Source organism: Dicentrarchus labrax, unplaced genomic scaffold (genome assembly GCF_905237075.1).
Source record: "Dicentrarchus labrax unplaced genomic scaffold, dlabrax2021, whole genome shotgun sequence".
NCBI lineage: Eukaryota > Metazoa > Chordata > Actinopteri > Moronidae > Dicentrarchus > Dicentrarchus labrax.
In genome coordinates, this window is record NW_026136720.1 from 11686340 (window position 1) to 11703413 (window position 17074).

General features: G+C 40.1%; 1 protein-coding gene across 6 annotated transcripts; it reads left to right on the top strand.

The window, feature by feature from the left end:
• Window positions 1-270: 270 nt before the first annotated feature.
• Window positions 271-16672, top strand: ppp6r2b (protein phosphatase 6, regulatory subunit 2b). 6 transcript variants are annotated; one of them, XM_051381545.1, is made up of 25 exons: window positions 274-577; window positions 2081-2257; window positions 2349-2543; window positions 2658-2756; window positions 3108-3294; window positions 4475-4612; window positions 4699-4764; window positions 4911-5023; window positions 5108-5221; window positions 5435-5555; window positions 5998-6159; window positions 6271-6501; window positions 6608-6672; window positions 6770-6885; window positions 6989-7074; window positions 7165-7242; window positions 7333-7430; window positions 7515-7572; window positions 7877-7998; window positions 8121-8296; window positions 8387-8543; window positions 9086-9165; window positions 9515-9725; window positions 11212-11358; window positions 13107-16672. In XM_051381545.1, the coding sequence occupies exons 3-25, from the start codon at window positions 2416-2418 to the stop codon at window positions 13138-13140; spliced, it is 2787 nt and encodes a 928-aa protein (XP_051237505.1). In that variant the 5' UTR covers window positions 274-577; window positions 2081-2257; window positions 2349-2415; the 3' UTR covers window positions 13141-16672. The 6 variants fall into 6 exon arrangements, with proteins under 6 accessions (XP_051237508.1, XP_051237505.1, XP_051237507.1 ...); XM_051381547.1 differs by having other exon boundaries at window positions 2388-2543; window positions 11212-11362; XM_051381546.1 differs by having other exon boundaries at window positions 2388-2543; window positions 6271-6492.
• Window positions 16673-17074: the final 402 nt, after the last annotated feature.

A 17074-nucleotide genomic window follows, 5' to 3' on the forward strand; every position in this document is an offset into this window, starting at 1 on the left:
GTAATTGCAATTTTTTTGTTATCCTTTTTCTGGGCTCTTGGAGTAGCAAATGTGTCAATAAATCATAAATATATCAATATTTATTCACATCAACATCTTATTGCATCTTCTTTGCAGCAGTAAATTAGAGGTATAAGACAGAAGGGTTTTTGTTTGAGAGATATGAAACCGAACATCACATTTTACTGCAGTGCTTGATGCTGTATCACTCAGTTCCTGACAGCAAACAGCGTTAAATTTTGAGTTGGTCTTGTGTTTACACAGTTGATGGACAGCCGAACTTTTGATTACGTTTTAGGTATCCGCCATTTTGATTTCCAAATTGGACAGATTTTTTGTTTGCCTCGTCTGCTGGAAGTATAATTTGGTGCGTGTCAACACAACCGGCTCGGCGGGCTTAACCACCGTGTGTAACGGCAGTGTAAATGACATTGCAACCGGGGAAAGGGGTAGTGTCTTCGAGCTTAGCAACGCAGTCATGAATAGCCATCTATGGGCCTCTGGGTGACCTGACAGCCAAAGTCGCCGAGTTGCCGTTAAGCTTGCAGATGACGACTGATGAAATGATGAGCACAAGGTAACGGTCGCTTGTTTTAACGGATACAAATTTTAAAAAAATAAATAAATAAATGTAACCTAACGTAAAGTGTTGGTTTAAGTAAAAGTGGTCGGAAGACGGTAACGCTAAGGTCTGTATCAGGAGGACATCGTCCCACTTAGCCACGCAGCCGTGATAATCAACTGGCCAATGTTAGCTATCGATAAACATCGTTCACCGTGTTGAAATAGTTCGGTAACGTTGGCAACGGGATTGAGACGTTTGCTCGCGGGCTGGTTTACGATCTGCATCCCAGGTAAGTGAAAGGCATCCGTCGGTAAACACACTGGAGATAAACGCACCGATAGGACAGATTGGTAACAGTGGATAAGCTAATAGTCTATATAAGCTAACGCGAAGTTACGATAACTGTCTGGATAAGCTAATTAAACTGAATTCACCCTGATATAATGTCCGTTAACCTTGTTATAACTAATATCCGTTAATAGCTAACAGTAACCAGCTGATCTCAGGACGCCAGAAGAGAAAAAGGGGCCCTGTCTTAAAGCTGACCATGATTGTACTGTGGTTTAAAATAAACAAATCTATATCTAGCTATGGGGAAAGGGTGATTTCCCTAAAGTTCGTAGTCTGAGCTCTAAAACACCTGTTTATTTAGCCCTCAAACGTGTTTATTAAAGGGATGGGTATCGTTACACAAGGGCAGCATTGATCGTTCATGTTATGCAATCAATATTAATGATGCTTAGAAAAATGAGCAAGTTATGTTCAAGTCCCACTTCACTGTAAAACGGCACACATATATATTTACCCACGTGTTAGGATTGTGTGAACGCGGATTTTGCGGTATCCGAGATATATCAGTTTTCATGCCGGGGGCCTTGACCACAATTTAACCTCAGTTTAGACAAACACGTAGTGGATCAGCTGCATATTCACCATGGGAATTAACTGTTTAATCCAAAGGATAATGGACTGACTCATAGGTCCATTTTATTAGGATGGCTTCTTCTTTACTGTATCTGTGGTGTCATTTGTTTCAGGGGGGGAAATATCCCTCCCTTAATGCCACTGGCCAGTGACAGCTCCCGTCTCATGTGTCAAGTTTGCACTTTTTAGTAATGCATATGTCAGCAAATGCAAGAATCTGTAGTCCTCCCACAACTCACTGGCTCACACATTTGTTTTCTCCAAACGTGAGTATTCATATCACACACTAAAAGCTAAGTTTCTCCCTGCAACGGGAACATTATCATTATACCAATCATTATTTGCTGATGTAACTGTGTGTGAGGCCATTCTCAAAGCAAGTTGTGTAATGAATGTCAATACAGATGTGCAGCACTAACTCAATTATAGATGCATCGCTTCCTGCTCTTTTCAGAGAGGAGTGCAAGCCTCTGCACTTGCACTGACTTCCACTCTTCACTTGGCTCTAATGAAGACAAATCTAAGGAAGTAAAGCTTTCTGTAACATTAACATGTCGTTGTTGTTTTGTTTTTTTCATTTCTCGTTGCCAGGTTGAAGCCAATCTTTCCTGGGTGTGTTTGTGTGGTGTTAGCATGAGTGAAGTGGGTGTGTTTGTGTCTTCATTGTGTGAATTTACTGATGCTGATTGATGTCCAGGCCATGCGGTGTCAATAAGGCAAATGGCTGTCTAGCAAGATCTGAATAAGGATACTAGTCCTTGTCCAAACGTAAGAGCATACATACATACATACAGTATATTGTATCATAAAATGAATTGTTCTGCCTCATGTGACTGACTTATGCTACATGTGCTGTCAGGATACTTATCACCATGTCACATCCTCTTTTGGCCAACAGCTAAGTGTATGTGCCAGTGACGTCAGCCATGTTTTGGAAGTTTGACTTACACACATCTTCTCACCTGGAGGCTTTACTGGACAAGGAGGATGTCACTCTCATTGAGCTCATGAATGAGGAAGATGTGCTACAAGAGTGCAAGGCCCAGAACAGGAGGTCTGTTTATTGTTAGCTTTAGCATTTCAGCAGCACATTAATATTATTTCAGTTGTCTAGTAATTCCTGCTGGTGCTAACTGGTGCTTCTTTTCTCATCATTGTGGATTTGTAGACTTCTCCAGTTCTTGTGCCAGGACCAGTGCATGCTGGAGCTGGTCCGTATGATTACTACAGAGCCCCCTGTTGGTGTAGAGGAGATCAAGCGCTTCAAGTAGGTGGTTGTGTAGAATGTGCTGATACAGAGTACTGTATGCAGGAAAAAGTGTGTTTTGCTGGTGTAACACCACATCATATCGTTTACCTGCCATTTTGTAGTAAAGATGAGAGCTCAAGTTGGCTCAGCTCTGTAAAAATGGTTGGTTCATGATCCAAACCATTGATAATGCATTTAAAATGTAAAACTAATTAATTGTCTGTTGGATAATCAGAGTTTAAAAATCAGCACAATGCTGTTCCAGAAAACATTATTCTTTCCTGTTTACGTTTACTAAGGTTGATAATGAGAATTGATTTAGTGTCTGCTTTGTTTTAGTAACAGATGTGTTTTCTTTATTTATTACAGGTATCCAAATATAGCATGTGAGCTATTGACATGTGATGTTGGAATGATCAATGATAAGCTGGGTAATGAGGAGCCTCTGCTGGAAACTCTGTATTCCTTGCTGGAGCAGCCATCCCCACTTAACCCCCTCCTGGCATCTTTCTTTAGCAAGACAATAGGGAACCTCATCACACGGAAGACTGAGCAGGTAACACACACACACACACACACACACACACACACACACACACACACACACACACACACACACACAGCTAAATCTAAGGGCATACTCAGAGAAGATGACAGCTATGTTTTTGTGTTGTTGTGATTTAATTCACAAAGTCTGAGGGTTGCTTACAGCAAGAGAATAGAAAATGGTCACTCTGGGAATTACTCTTAATGAAGATGGCTGTAAAGTTAAATTTCTCTTGAGATGCACAAAGCATTGCACATAGGTCAGGGCCTGAAGATGTCAAGGTCAGTAAGCCTGTCCATCTGCCAACTAGCTTCTTGGTTTAAAGCAATATACTGTAGCTTGAAAACTGTCCCGAAGGCTGTGACAGTTGGAATGGATATTTATGTTCTAGTGAGGATGATTTAAAATGAATCTGCTGACCGCTGTGACCTTGACCATTATTTTTAACTTAACAACTAAACTATTAATTGCTGGACTTAAGGAATATTTCTGTGGATATCATTGCCACTTGTATGCAGTTCACCAAAATCATAAAAAAACTATTAGTGATATTTCAGTTATTTATTTTGGATGTACTTGTGTGGAATTGTCGACGCAGCTCATATAAATGTATTTGTGTGTAAATAAAGGAGGATAGGAGTTGTATGTAACGTTTGCGTAATCTATTGCTTGTGATTATGTTTACATAATCTGGTGTTTGTGTGATTCAATGTTGCCAAGTGGCCCTGTGAAACATTTAGTGAGGCAACTCTGAGGACACCTATCTTACCAGAGGCAGCCACTTGATACACTTGCTGGAATTGATTGACACTCATTGTTGGTGACAGGTTTAAAAGGCTCAACCCTGAAGCTAAATGAGTATTGCACACGGAGGAGAGGTGTAGCCGAAACGTCTGTGCTGTGCATAGAAACTGACAGAGCAGGATTAAAAGGGCATTCTGATAGATTAATACTGCGATCTGCAGATTTTTTTTAAATATCTACTTCTTTGAATTGTGTGTTGGAGGTGAATGGGATTTAATTTGTGCTGCTCAAATCACAGAAAAATACTTTGAAAATGTGTGTATCTACAGAAAACATATCCCACTTACTCACAACAATCTTTTCCTATCTAATAACAATAAACAACAAAAATCAAACATTTTCCATTTTGTGACACGGTGTTTCCTCACCTCTCTGTTTTGTTCAGGTGCTTAGTTTCCTGCGACAGAAAGAGGAATTCCTTTCCTTGGTCCTGAAGCATATCGATACATCAGCCATGATGGATGTGCTCCTAAGACTTATCAGCTGTGTGGAGCCACCCCCCCTTCGACTTGATACGCTTACTGTATGAACAAATTAACCCACGTTCATCATTTTACACGTTACACACTGATATTGTTTGCAGTTATAATGTGACAATTTTCTCAACAGTGGCTGAATGAAGAGAAGCTCGCCCAGAGGCTCATAGAGCTTATTCATCCTGAGAGAGATGAAGAGGTAGAAGGGCATTTCAGTATTTTTATATCAATGAATAACTAATTTCTGTGATAAAACATACTAATACTAGCACTCACAGGCTCTTGAATATACAATTTACGGGACTGAATGTTCCTGTGTGTGTTTGTTTTTTTTTTCTCTCACAGAGGCAGTCCAATGCATCTCAGACTTTGTGCGACATCATTCGTCTGAGCAGAGACCAGGCCAATCAGCTCCAAGAGATTTCACAGCCTGACCCATTGCTGACTGTGCTGGAGTCGTAAGTCAGACACACACGCATACGCATGCTGGCCTCTCTTTACAGAATATGGAGGCAATGACATACTCCATTGTGTCCCTGCAGGCAGGAGTGTGTGGAGCAGTTGTTACAGAATATGTTCTCAGGAGAGAGTACTGAGAGCTGTATCATCAATGGGATTCAAGTTCTTCTCACATTACTGGAAATCAGGAGGCCTGTGTGAGTGTGACTTTTCAATCGATTTTAAACTGTCAATAAATAATACTATGTAGTTCTACTCTATAAGGGTCGATAATGGCATTTTTCATTTGACTGCTGCCCTCTAATATTTTTCCAAAGTTATCAGGTGGAGTTAGCCAGTGACAGTTTATTAACCCTTCTAACCAATCCATGTCCTGGTTTTAATATGTGTTTGGTTTGTGTTTATGGCAGGGTGGATGGTGTAATGGATGCTCAGGGATTTGAGAGAAGTTACACTGTTAACAGCAGCATTTTGTTGGCCGTCCAGCCACACCTGATACACTTCCACCAGCTACTTCTGGAGCCACCCAAGGTACATAAAGAAAGATATTATCATCTTTAGGGCCTTGATATAAGCTGGCGTAGTATGAGATAACATGCAACCCATCATAAATACATATAATGATAGTTAGATAATAGAAAACTCCTCTGCACGCCATTATACATCTTCCAGGTGCTAGTCACAGGCATGAAAAGCATCAAAAATAGAAAGGGAAAAAAAAGAGAGTTTGTCCTACACCAAAACTCACAAGGGCAAGCTCTTTTACTTGCAGAGAGTGAGGACATGCTATAAATGTATAATATGTTCTAATTTGTACCATGCAGCAACCTCTTTCTTGAATAGTTATCCTTGATTCTCTTCAATTTAGATAACCATTGTTATACAATAGTTGAGCCTATGTTAAAAAGCTCTGCTAAACCTGCAGATAGTATTTTCCATAATTCTTGTATGCCCTCTATCTGTTTATTTTTAGCGAAATCCCATGCTGACTACTCTGGGTGTGCTGGAGGAGCCATTAGGGAACACACGTCTGCACGTAGCCAGACTGGTGGCCTCTCTACTGTATACCAGCTCTGCTAGCCACGCAGTCGTAGCACAGGAACTCTGCCGACTCAATACAATGGACCTGCTTCTGGTGAGATGAGCTAACACGTTACATTTACTATTTGAGTACACGCTTGAGAAATTCACAGCTATTAAATGTCCCACTGGACCCTTTGCCTTTTTTGTATGCCTTTTTATTCAGGACTTGTTTTTCAAGTATACATGGAACAACTTCTTGCACCTCCAAGTGGAGCTTTGTGTTGCTGCCATTCTCCGGCCCTGTGCCCATGAAATGAGACTTCAGCCTGGTTTGGGAGCCCAGGAAAAATTCAAGCCTCACCAGGATGGCTCACAAGAGCAGGCTTTGACTGAAACCCCTTCTGAACCTCCAGTCACCCCTGAAAACTCTGCACATAATCTAATGGTGACTCATGTAGGTGTCTCTGCTTGTGTTTGAAGCAAGAGGCTTATGTGACATTGATCTTATGCCTCTTTCTGAATCAAAACAATTGCTTAACTGTATCTTTGTCTCTCACAAGTTGTTTCAGCACTGTCACCTTGTTCAGAGGATTCTAGAGGCCTGGGAAGAGAATGATAAAATACAGTAAGGAACTTTATTATGAAATTTAATGGTGTGATGTTGTTGTTGCTAACAGGCAGTAGCATATGGGCTTCCCTAAGTGTTGTACTTTTGTGTTCAGGTCAGAAGGGGGTATGAGAAGAGGGTATATGGGACATCTGACCAGGATTGCCAACACAGTAGTCCACAACCTGGAGAAGGGCCCGGTTCACACACAGATTAGTAGCCTCATCACAGGTGTGTATGTCTATGTAAAAGAAAGTGGTTTTAAAAGAAGAAATTCACACAATTACCAATTTACTTGAATATTTTATTAATGCTGTTGTGTTTTTGGATGTAGAGCTGCCAGAGGACTACAGAGGGCGCTGGGACACATTTGTGGACCAGACCCTGTCAGAGACCAATAGGAAGAACACCATAGACCTGGTAATTACACACATGCTCATGTACAGTATATAATAGCTGTTTGTAATTACACACACACTCAAACTTGTGGTGTTTTTTTCTCCTGTCCAGATTGGCACTGGAAACCCACGGCCATCTTCAGAGGATGATATGGAGAGCCCCTTCCCTAAAGAACTGACACTACAGCAGGTACACAAAAATAAACACGCACACAAAAAATATTGCTTGCTTCTGTCATCAGAGATAGTAATGTAATTCAAATTGTGATGTGTGTTTTAGGCCTTTTCAGACTACCAGATCCAGCAGATGACGGCTAACTTTGTGGATCAGTTCGGCTTCAATGATGAAGAGTTCACTGATCATGACGACAGCATTGGGTAAAACTAAGTGACACTCATCTCTGTATGACAGTGAACTATAATAATTGTGTATCAGTTGAGTGACATCTACTGTTACTGCAGGGCAACGTTTGACCGGATTGCAGAGATCAATATCAACATTGATGCAGGCCAGGACAGTGTAAGTATTCACGCATTTGTTCTATGACGTTGTATTTCTATAATGCTTTGGGGCAGCAAATGTCTTTGTTTATTCAGAATTTTATGGCCACTCAAAATAACCTGACAACCACATATCACCATGTTACAGTTACCTACTTACAAATCCTGTAGACAGGTTTAACCTCCTTTTTCATTACAAAATTGCCAATTCTAACATCTAAAAACATTGATTCATTCAGGTTCTAGGTTTAGCCCTCATCTTAGCATTTGTTATGCAGCATTATGGATATTGATGTACACTAATTAAACTTGTCCTTTTGCAGGCTAATACAGCTGTATTTGAGGCCTGTTCCAAGGAGAGGATTCAGCCCTTTGATGATGATGAAGAAGACATTTGGGAGGATAAAGAGATCAACTTTGCAACACAAACCAAGTCCCGTAACAGGTCAGACACATAACAGTAACTACAAGCGGCCCCTGCATTATGTTGTGGAATTACTTATCAGGCATGTGAATTAATCCTCCTTTCCTCTATCAGACACACTAAAATGTTATGTTTTATTCAAGGTTTGGTGGGTCACAATCAGCCCAGAGTCAAGCAGCCAGTACAGCTTGTGATATGACAGCAGCTTCTGGTACTGAGGCCTCTGACACAGCAGCAGACTCAGACTCTGAGGAGGGAGAAGATCCTAAAGATGACCTAGATCCTTTCTCAAGCCAGGGCCAGACCGAGGCAACAAAGAGTGAGAAGTATTATATAGTAACTCATAATTATTTTGCCCGTTTTAAGCAAGCGTCTTATATAGATTGTGTGTGGTGCTTTTCATACTCAGGCACTGGCTGGATAGCAGACTTTGGGGAGGTGAACTCAAAGGCTCCTGCAGCAGGAGTGGGCTTTTCAGCCTGGGACACTCCAGACTCCAAACCAGCTGCCACAGAGGCAGAGGAGAAAGGATGGGCCAAGTTCACTGACTTCCAGCCTTTCTGCTGGTGAGTCCGGCTGTGGTCTAAATATGAGGAGCTTATTTGAGAAACTGCCTTAAAGCATCTTAAAGCTTTGTTCTGATAAAACTAGTGTGGATATACTACTACTATATACTACTTTACCCATTTAGTAATTGTAAAAACTGCCCATTGAGGCATAATGAAGAAATTGTGGTGATAAATAGAATAGATGCAATTAATGAAAGCCAGATGCAGTAAACCATGGGTTTCTTTCACTTCCCAGTGATATAAGGCGAACAAATAGTTATTTTTTATTTCAGTATGATATTTAATGTGGAGTCATATGCAGCATGTTGGCATCTAAATCTTACATTTATTTATAGCTTGAAGTTGAACCAATATTCCCTTCAAGCCTCGGTTGTAGCTGTTGTCCCCATAGTATTCCATTAGGGTTTTTTCTAATTAATTATTTTGGCACAGATGACCATAGACACATAATAGGGACAGATTTACCCTTAAATTTAACTGGCTGTAGTTTGCACTGTAATTTCTACAGGTTTTCTTATCTGTGTGACATATGTCCCCAGCTCTGAAACAGGCCCCAGATGCAGTTCTCCTGTGGACTCGGAGCTCAGCGGATCAGACAACACCAAACCAAACCAGAACCGTGAGTTGCTGCAGCCTAGCTATTTGAGTGATGATATAAAATGTAATTTATTAATAATGCAATATTCAAATTGACAAAATGATAAAAAAAAATGGTAAGAATTAAAACTTCCCCAATCCCCACCCTTGGTGTACAATGACTATTCAGCCAATGCCATAATACTTTTTAATTAATACAAATTGCAGTTGCAAATACAGATTTTGTATGAACTTTTCATTCTGTTGCATGCATTTGGCAGCTCTTAACTACTGCAGCTCAATCTCTTACCTCTGTGATTACTTGACCTCTCCAGTGAAATGAGTATGTCAGTGTTAAAGTCTCTTTTAAATTCCTTCACCGCTCTCTGCAGCGTGTGTGTGGAGTGTGTGCGTGGCAAGAAAAGCTCCACTGGTGGCATCGGACAGCTCTTCCTCCAGCAGCTCAGACAGCGATGAGGAAGAAGGCAAGACAGAGTCTACAGCCAGTGAGACGGTCACCACAGAGACCATCACCACGGGGGCTGGCAAAGAGACAATTCGGCTCACCGTGGACACCAAAAATGAGAGGGCAGTCTTCAGCAGGTACACACTCAAATGATGTACAGCTGCTCTGTTTTGATTGGTGCAGTGTGTCCCCTCTCTCCTATTGTGCTTTTATAGAGCCCTTCTTTCCCTTTCTCCTCCAAACTTTTTCCCACGTAATGTTACTTCCACCTTCTCTGTTTTTCTTCTGATATTCGCCCTCCTCCTGTCTGTCCCCTCCTTTTTGGTCTCCCTTTGACTCCAGAATATTCAGACCAGCAGTCAGACGGTATGTTGTGCTGGAGGTCCTCTACTCTGGAGTGTGGAATGTTTTCCTGAAGTTGTATGAATGATTTAAAAGGCCATCCTAAGAATGGATGTGCCAACATGTTTTTGTTTGCTTGTTGCATTTAACAGGATGCGATGTAACAGTTCCTTGTGTCATAATTCAGGCCTAATTCATCACAAAGATGTACTAACCCACAACTGGTGACTTGTAGAGGACCTCTGTCTCTATGCTAGGATTAATCTCAACGTGACCTTGTAATACCCAAACACCACTGGTCTAAGCAATGACTCCTTCCCCAGCATGAAACAGACCACTCAGCATTTTAGAAACAGTTATCTTACTATTAACTGTTATCTTATACAATTACACCGAAAGATGAGAGCAATGTATGACTTCTCACTGTGGTTATATTATAAAGATAATTCTTCTCTCAGTCACAACATTGATAAGACCCAAGCTGATATGATTTTTTTTTTCTTCCACTCTACTAACAGTATGTCAGATAGCATGCTGTGCACAGAAGTGGCTACCAATCCAACGTTCTAACAAAATCAATACATTAGCAAGTTACTAACAAACAGTGCACCTATGAGCATGCTACAGTTAAATAGATCCGACTTGGAATTTGATACTAAGGCCCGGTCCACACAGGATGTGTAAGCAGTGCATGGTGACGTCTTGATTTTTATTTTGTCACCCATGTTAACAGGTTAGAGCAGCCACACTGCCCATGTGAGCCGTGCATGTCATGCGTTCCTCAGCTGTGGTTGCAGCGACACTTCACTACATAGATGCAAAAAGTATCTGTTCATAGTCAGACATTATACCGGCAACATACACTCCTTTTGTGGGCAGAATCCATTTATTTGTTAACAAGGCTTTTATTGTACTGTATCTATCAAAGGAAAACTCAATGTAGAAAGATAGGGCTGTCAGTAACGGTCTGTGTGGACACCACACGTGTGCAAGCCGCAGCAATTTAGCAAGGAAGCCGTCACACACTGCTCATGCACGCTGTGTGGTCAACAGGTAACTACCTTTGTGACTATGCGCCCAACTCCGTTTGATTTTGGTCAGTCACCCCCAGCTATACATTGGCAGAAGAGTGGATGCACAGGTTGCTGTACGCGCTAGGCATGGTAATGGCCAGTGTGGACAGCTGAAAGAAGATAACTGTGGTAAAGTTGTTTTACTATATGAGTTGTGACATTCCCTGGCTCTCCATCCAGTTTGTTACAGCTACATTTTTTTTTACAGCGAAGCAGATAAGGTGCCAGTAGAGGGACTCGCCATCAAAGACAAAGGGAAAGGCAATGAGAAAGAAAGCGAAAAAGGAAAGAATCATGTAGACGGCCCCAGCCCAGCTACCACCAGTCCAGCTGCTCAGTCAGCTGCTGTCACACAGTAAGTAAGTGTGTCTGTCTGTGTCTGTGTCTGTGTCTGTCTGTGTGTCCCGGGTAAAGTACCTCCCAAAATGTGCATAATTAAAGACTCCTGACATATCTGACCTCAAGTGTTTCCTACAATGTTAAAGTTCGCTGCTTTTTATTAAATAAAAAAGAGTAAAGCCATCGTTTGTCATTAGTTATATCTTTTCCTGCTATGACAATTCAAAATGTATTGTAGTTTAAACACTGGTGACCAGTGGTCTTGAAATGTTGGTAACATTTGCCAAATGCTGTACATTTGTGTATGACAACCTCAAATGAACTAATGCATATTGTTTAAAGATATATCTCAGTGTTTTACAACCTGAGTTTGATTGTCAAAGTTTTTCTGGTTTTCCTGTTTGTTATGATAACATTTAATTTCAAAAACTAATTCCTGAGGCATAATTGAACTGGTTGTAAAGAGAAGCTCAATCTTAACGTACATACAAGAGTTTTTCTACGTATGTATGGAGAACCTTTGACCTCTCAAACAGAGATGTAACTTAAAATACATTGACACTGCAAAACTAAATGTATACAGCTACCAGTAAGTACAGTTGGTCAGAGTTTAACCAGGAAGTTGAAAAATGAAAACGTTATAATTGTGTACAACGGACAGTTTGGGTCTTGGACATTAAAAAAAAGATATGGTAAAACTAGTGTGACTGTACATTGCCACATACCATATCTTCTCTGTAGGATCAGTTCAACCAAATTGCAAAAGTATATTTTACCAAGTACGATAGCGGTATGTAGCCACACAGACAGAAATATCGTTTACCTGCTTTCAGTCTTTGTCACCATCTTGTGAGATCTCCACACTTGAGACTACTGCCACCACCCCAATAGTGATAGAGCTTTTATTGACACCTTAATATTAAAGCTAAGAAAAAAAGTAGCCAGTGGTCTGAGGATATCCTCTTTAAAACTGTAGTTTTTCTGTACTTCCACATTATAAAGGCAGTGAACAAAAAGCAGGTAAGGAGCAGAAAACTAAAAACAAACACCAAACCAAGGACATGGGGTAATCAATAAGTCAAGGCAAAATTACCTCAAATAAAAACAAAATATCACAAATAATAACAGTAGTTATGAGAGATCTGTCTAATTGGATAAATAAACACGCCATTTTTTCCACCATTCTTTTTGAAGTCGTAAGAAGTAGGTCATCTGTTCTAGAAGATGTAGATGCTTAACAGTACTGACAAAGAGGCTGGCAGCGGGGCAGTTTTTCTAAGCCATTATTTTGTAATGGCCTTTTTACTTGCTGCCAGCACGATTTTTAGAAGGTAGGTATCTTCTTAACTCGGCCCGTCGGGGATGTGTCCAAAAACTATAGTGATGTGAATGTTGTACTGATACTAAAACCCAGGGTTTTTAAAATGATTCTTGTCTATTCAGACTTCCAAAAGGTCTGAATGGAGGGACAAGAACACATGAGCATGATCAACCATAAGTTCTCCACATTCCCTCCAGCAGCATAGCTGAGTGCCAGTTTGTTTAGCCTTCTGTTTGGGGAGTAATAAAAAAGCAAATCAAGATTTTCCTCTACTTTTTAAGGTTATAAAACAATTTCTTTGAACCTCCATTCTATTATTTGGGTGGTGTCAGAAGTCTTGGTGGCAGATATCTCAAAACACTGACTGAGAAAACCAAAGTTGTCAGAATTTTCCTTTGTCTTTTTATAAAAATGTAACATGTTGTAATGTTTTTACCTTACAGAGAGACGCAGCCCTCTGCTAATGGACCGGCCTAATGATGCATCACAGACACACACACACACACACAGACACAGACACGCTTCATACCTGTCTTCAACACACAGCCATGCCACCTATGCTTCCTGTTAGCAGCCATAGCAGCCCTCCAATGCCCTTTTTGTGTCCGAAGAAGAATGGGAGATCCTCAGTGTTGAGCCCTTAACAGTATGTATGCTGGATAACAAAAATCTACACGTGTGTACTCTTGATCTCTCCTGCACCTTCATGACATAATTACAACTGAACCGCTTCAAACAGGAACGTGTGTTTTAAAGAACATTTTCGCCATGCCAGACCCCAAAAGCCAAATTGTGTTAAATATGAACTATTTCAAAAAAAAAAAAAAAAGAGACAAGATTTTTCCCATTGAACTTGGGAAAGTGAAACCACCTGTCGAGATTTGCTGAGGTCACGCTGAGTGTGCCAGCTGTGGCACTTCAATCCTAAGAAAACAAATGCATACGTCTGAAATTAGCCCTTTTATTTAATTCAGCATCAGAATTTTAGATTGTTTGTCTGCTCTCTGGGCATTAAATCACAGCCCAATTTTTCTATCAGAGCATTTGACTGTTTACACTTTAGTAAAGAAAACTGTACTCGTATAATCAGCCAAGATTACAAAAGCCAAGATGATTGCAAAGCTTGCCGCCATTTTGTCTTCAGCATTTCAACGTACATGCCAGGCAGACATTTCATTAGTTGCAAAAGTGTGAGTGATAATAATGTGGGGTTTCTTTTTATACATGCTACTAAATCAGTTCTCAATCCCAGTAAGATTTCTTCGCTTTGATCATATGGAACATTAATAATTAATTTGGAGCATCAGATTTGGGAGAACCATTTGTTACTTACTTCTCTAATCTGTGACAGATTCATATAGTTTAGAGGCGTTAACTGTTGTATCCAGATGTGTGTGTGTGTGTTTGTGTTTTTGTGTGTGTGTTTTTGTGTGTGTGTGTGTGTGTGTGTGTGTGTGTGTGTGTGTGTGTGTGTGTGTGTGTTTGAGCTCTGTACAGGTACAGAGTGCATTCTCAGGTCGAAGGAGAGGTATGCAGATACAAAGAAAGCACACCTGTGTAACGCGTGCGCAGACACACACACACACACACACACACACACACACAGACACACACACACGCGCACACACACACACAGTGTCATACACACACGTATACACTACCAAATCTGTACACACATGCAAAAACAAGACACAGTGACGTGCACATACCAATTGATATCACCCTCAGAGCTGTTTAAATGTAATATTGTGAAATTTGAACCTGTATTAGGTTGTGGCTATTCTTGGTAACATGTAAACGTAATATAAATGTAAACAGTATATATAAACATTATATCTATTTTTGGAATAAATCCAATGTACGGAAAGGCGATTGTTTTGCAGGTTGCAACGTGTGTATTGTATGTGTGTGTTGTACTGTTGAAATGAGGCAATAATGATGTCTGTGTTTCGGTTAATACCCCAGCATCAGTTCCTGTTCCTCTGCTACATGCTTCCTACATGGAGGTTTGGGTGTGTGAATGTGAGCCAGTAGTCTGTCCTCTGTATTATTTACTTAAAGGATAATTTCAATTTATTAGAATTTGGGTCGTATTTTCATTCAGTAGTTTTAAACAAAATACCAGACTAACTAATATCGAGAAAACGACAGTGAATAATAAAATAATACCAATACTGTCCTTTGTAAACATCCATCACAGTGCTGACCAATAGACTGCTTCAACTTTTACCTTTTTAAAATATCATTTGCACATACATAATTTTTTTTTTTTTATTTAAGGAGGGATTATTCTCAACAAGGGCCGAACAAGTTTGATTACCAAAAATAATAGGCAACTATTTTGATAATCTATTAGTCATTAAAGTCATTTTTCAAGCAAAAGTACCACACATTACCTAATTTCAGCTTCTCAAAATTAAGAATTTGCATTGCGTTTTGGACTACTGGGAAGTCAAAAGCTCTCTGGGCTTTAAGAAATTCTGATTTCTGACATTTTTCACTATATCCTGACAGTTTATAGTCCAAACAATAACAATTGTTTAGTTGATAAAACGCACTAATCATTAGTAGCACCCTTTTGCGTGCGCAGACTTGATTGCAAAATGTATATAATTTGAATAAACTGCTCCTATTCAAACCAAAAAATCTAAAAGTCTGATTGCGGCTCTTCTTTCTTCCTCATACTTAACCTGTTGAGTAAAGTCAAATCATAACTGAAAAGAAATTGTGGTAAAAAGTACAAAAACCAGACTCAAATTGTAATAAACCAGAATTTATCTTTTTAAGTTTGCGTGTGCCAGGCAGTCATGCTTTACTTTCTCTTTCTCCTCGTCTCTCTCTTTCTCAGGGCAGGAGTTGACTTTAATTGCATATATGCCTATGGAACGATTTACATAGATTGTTGTATTTATTTGAAAGCACTTTTTCAAGAAGCACTTTTGGTTTGTATTTGGTGGTGCTAAGTGTCACCACATTATTCCCCACTCAAAGAGGTGGGAATGTTTGACTTGAATGAGTGAACCATGTAGATACTTTAGAATACTTTTTTCTTCAATGCTTTCTGCCAAAGTGTGTCTTCCCCACCAGTGTACAACTGGGTTTCATATCTGTGAAGTAGCCTCCTTTCTTGCAATGGTCTTACAGGTCTAGATTTATCTAAAGAAGTCTTTGTTTGATCCCTCATGTTTTCTTTTTTTTAAGTCATATGATGGAGTTATCAGCAGTAGGAGAGGCTACCACATGTCAAAGCAAGACTTTGATTCATCTTAGATCACAGCCATTTTGCTTTTATCCTTTCAGCGCTTTGAGCTGTTTGAAGTGGAACTGCAGAGACCGAGCATTGGTTTTAAGTCAGGGTTTAGAGGAGAAAAACAGGGCTGTTTTCTGTCAGGGTGTGTACAGGGTCAGAATATGTCATCCCGTCTTTCGTCAAACCTAAGCACTGCGTCTGACCCTTACCTTTGTGTTTTTGGTGTGCGTGTCTCCTTCACCTTGAGAGTGTGGTGTGTGTAGGTGTGTGTGTGTGTGTGTGTGTGTGTGCGTGCGGTGTAGCTACGGGTATGGTGTGATGTTATGCATAATGGAATGAGGTACAATACAGTCATCTTTTAAGTGCCATTAAGTTTGCACATCAGCCTCATTCACCTCATTGGGTTATATGCTGTATTGTACAGTGTGCCCAAAAACTTTTAATTGAGACAATGGGTGTTAAATTGTAACTTCATCCCATTGGAAGTTACTTACACTGAGGCCATTTCAAAGTCTAAATATTTCTCGCATTAGAGTTCATTCATTTGTGTATATGTATATGTGTGTGTCTGTGTGGAGGAAGAGGTGTGAAAGACAGTTGTGCTGTAAAAGGCCTTTTTGTAAAGTGGACTGATGCTGGTGTTTAGTTTTTCTTTTTCTTTTTCTTTTTTCATTTAGAGAGTAATGTGTCTGTTACCTGTTGTCAACTTAGCTTGTACATTCAGATATGAATCTAATAAATATGTCAGACCAAGAAGAATCATGAGCCTGTGTTTTTTTTTTTTTTTATGTACATCCTGCTGTAAAACACACACACACACACACACACACACACACAGAGGGAGAGAGAGGTATTTTGAAATGCAAATATGTTTACCTTAGGGGCAGGTGAGGTAGTGAACTATGTTACTCTAAGTTTCCTACACGTCAGCCACAAGTTATGATTGCTTATGTAAACCTGCCTGTCACATACATCCTACTATGAGTTCATCTAACAGGAGAAGACCCTTCATAAACTCCCTCATATTCCCAACACACACACACACACAAGTCCTACCTATATATCATTGCCCTTTCACTGTGGGTGTGTGTTTTCATTCCTTGGCACAGATGCATCATGTATGTCATCACATTCCTCTATAGTTTACGAGTGGAGCACAGA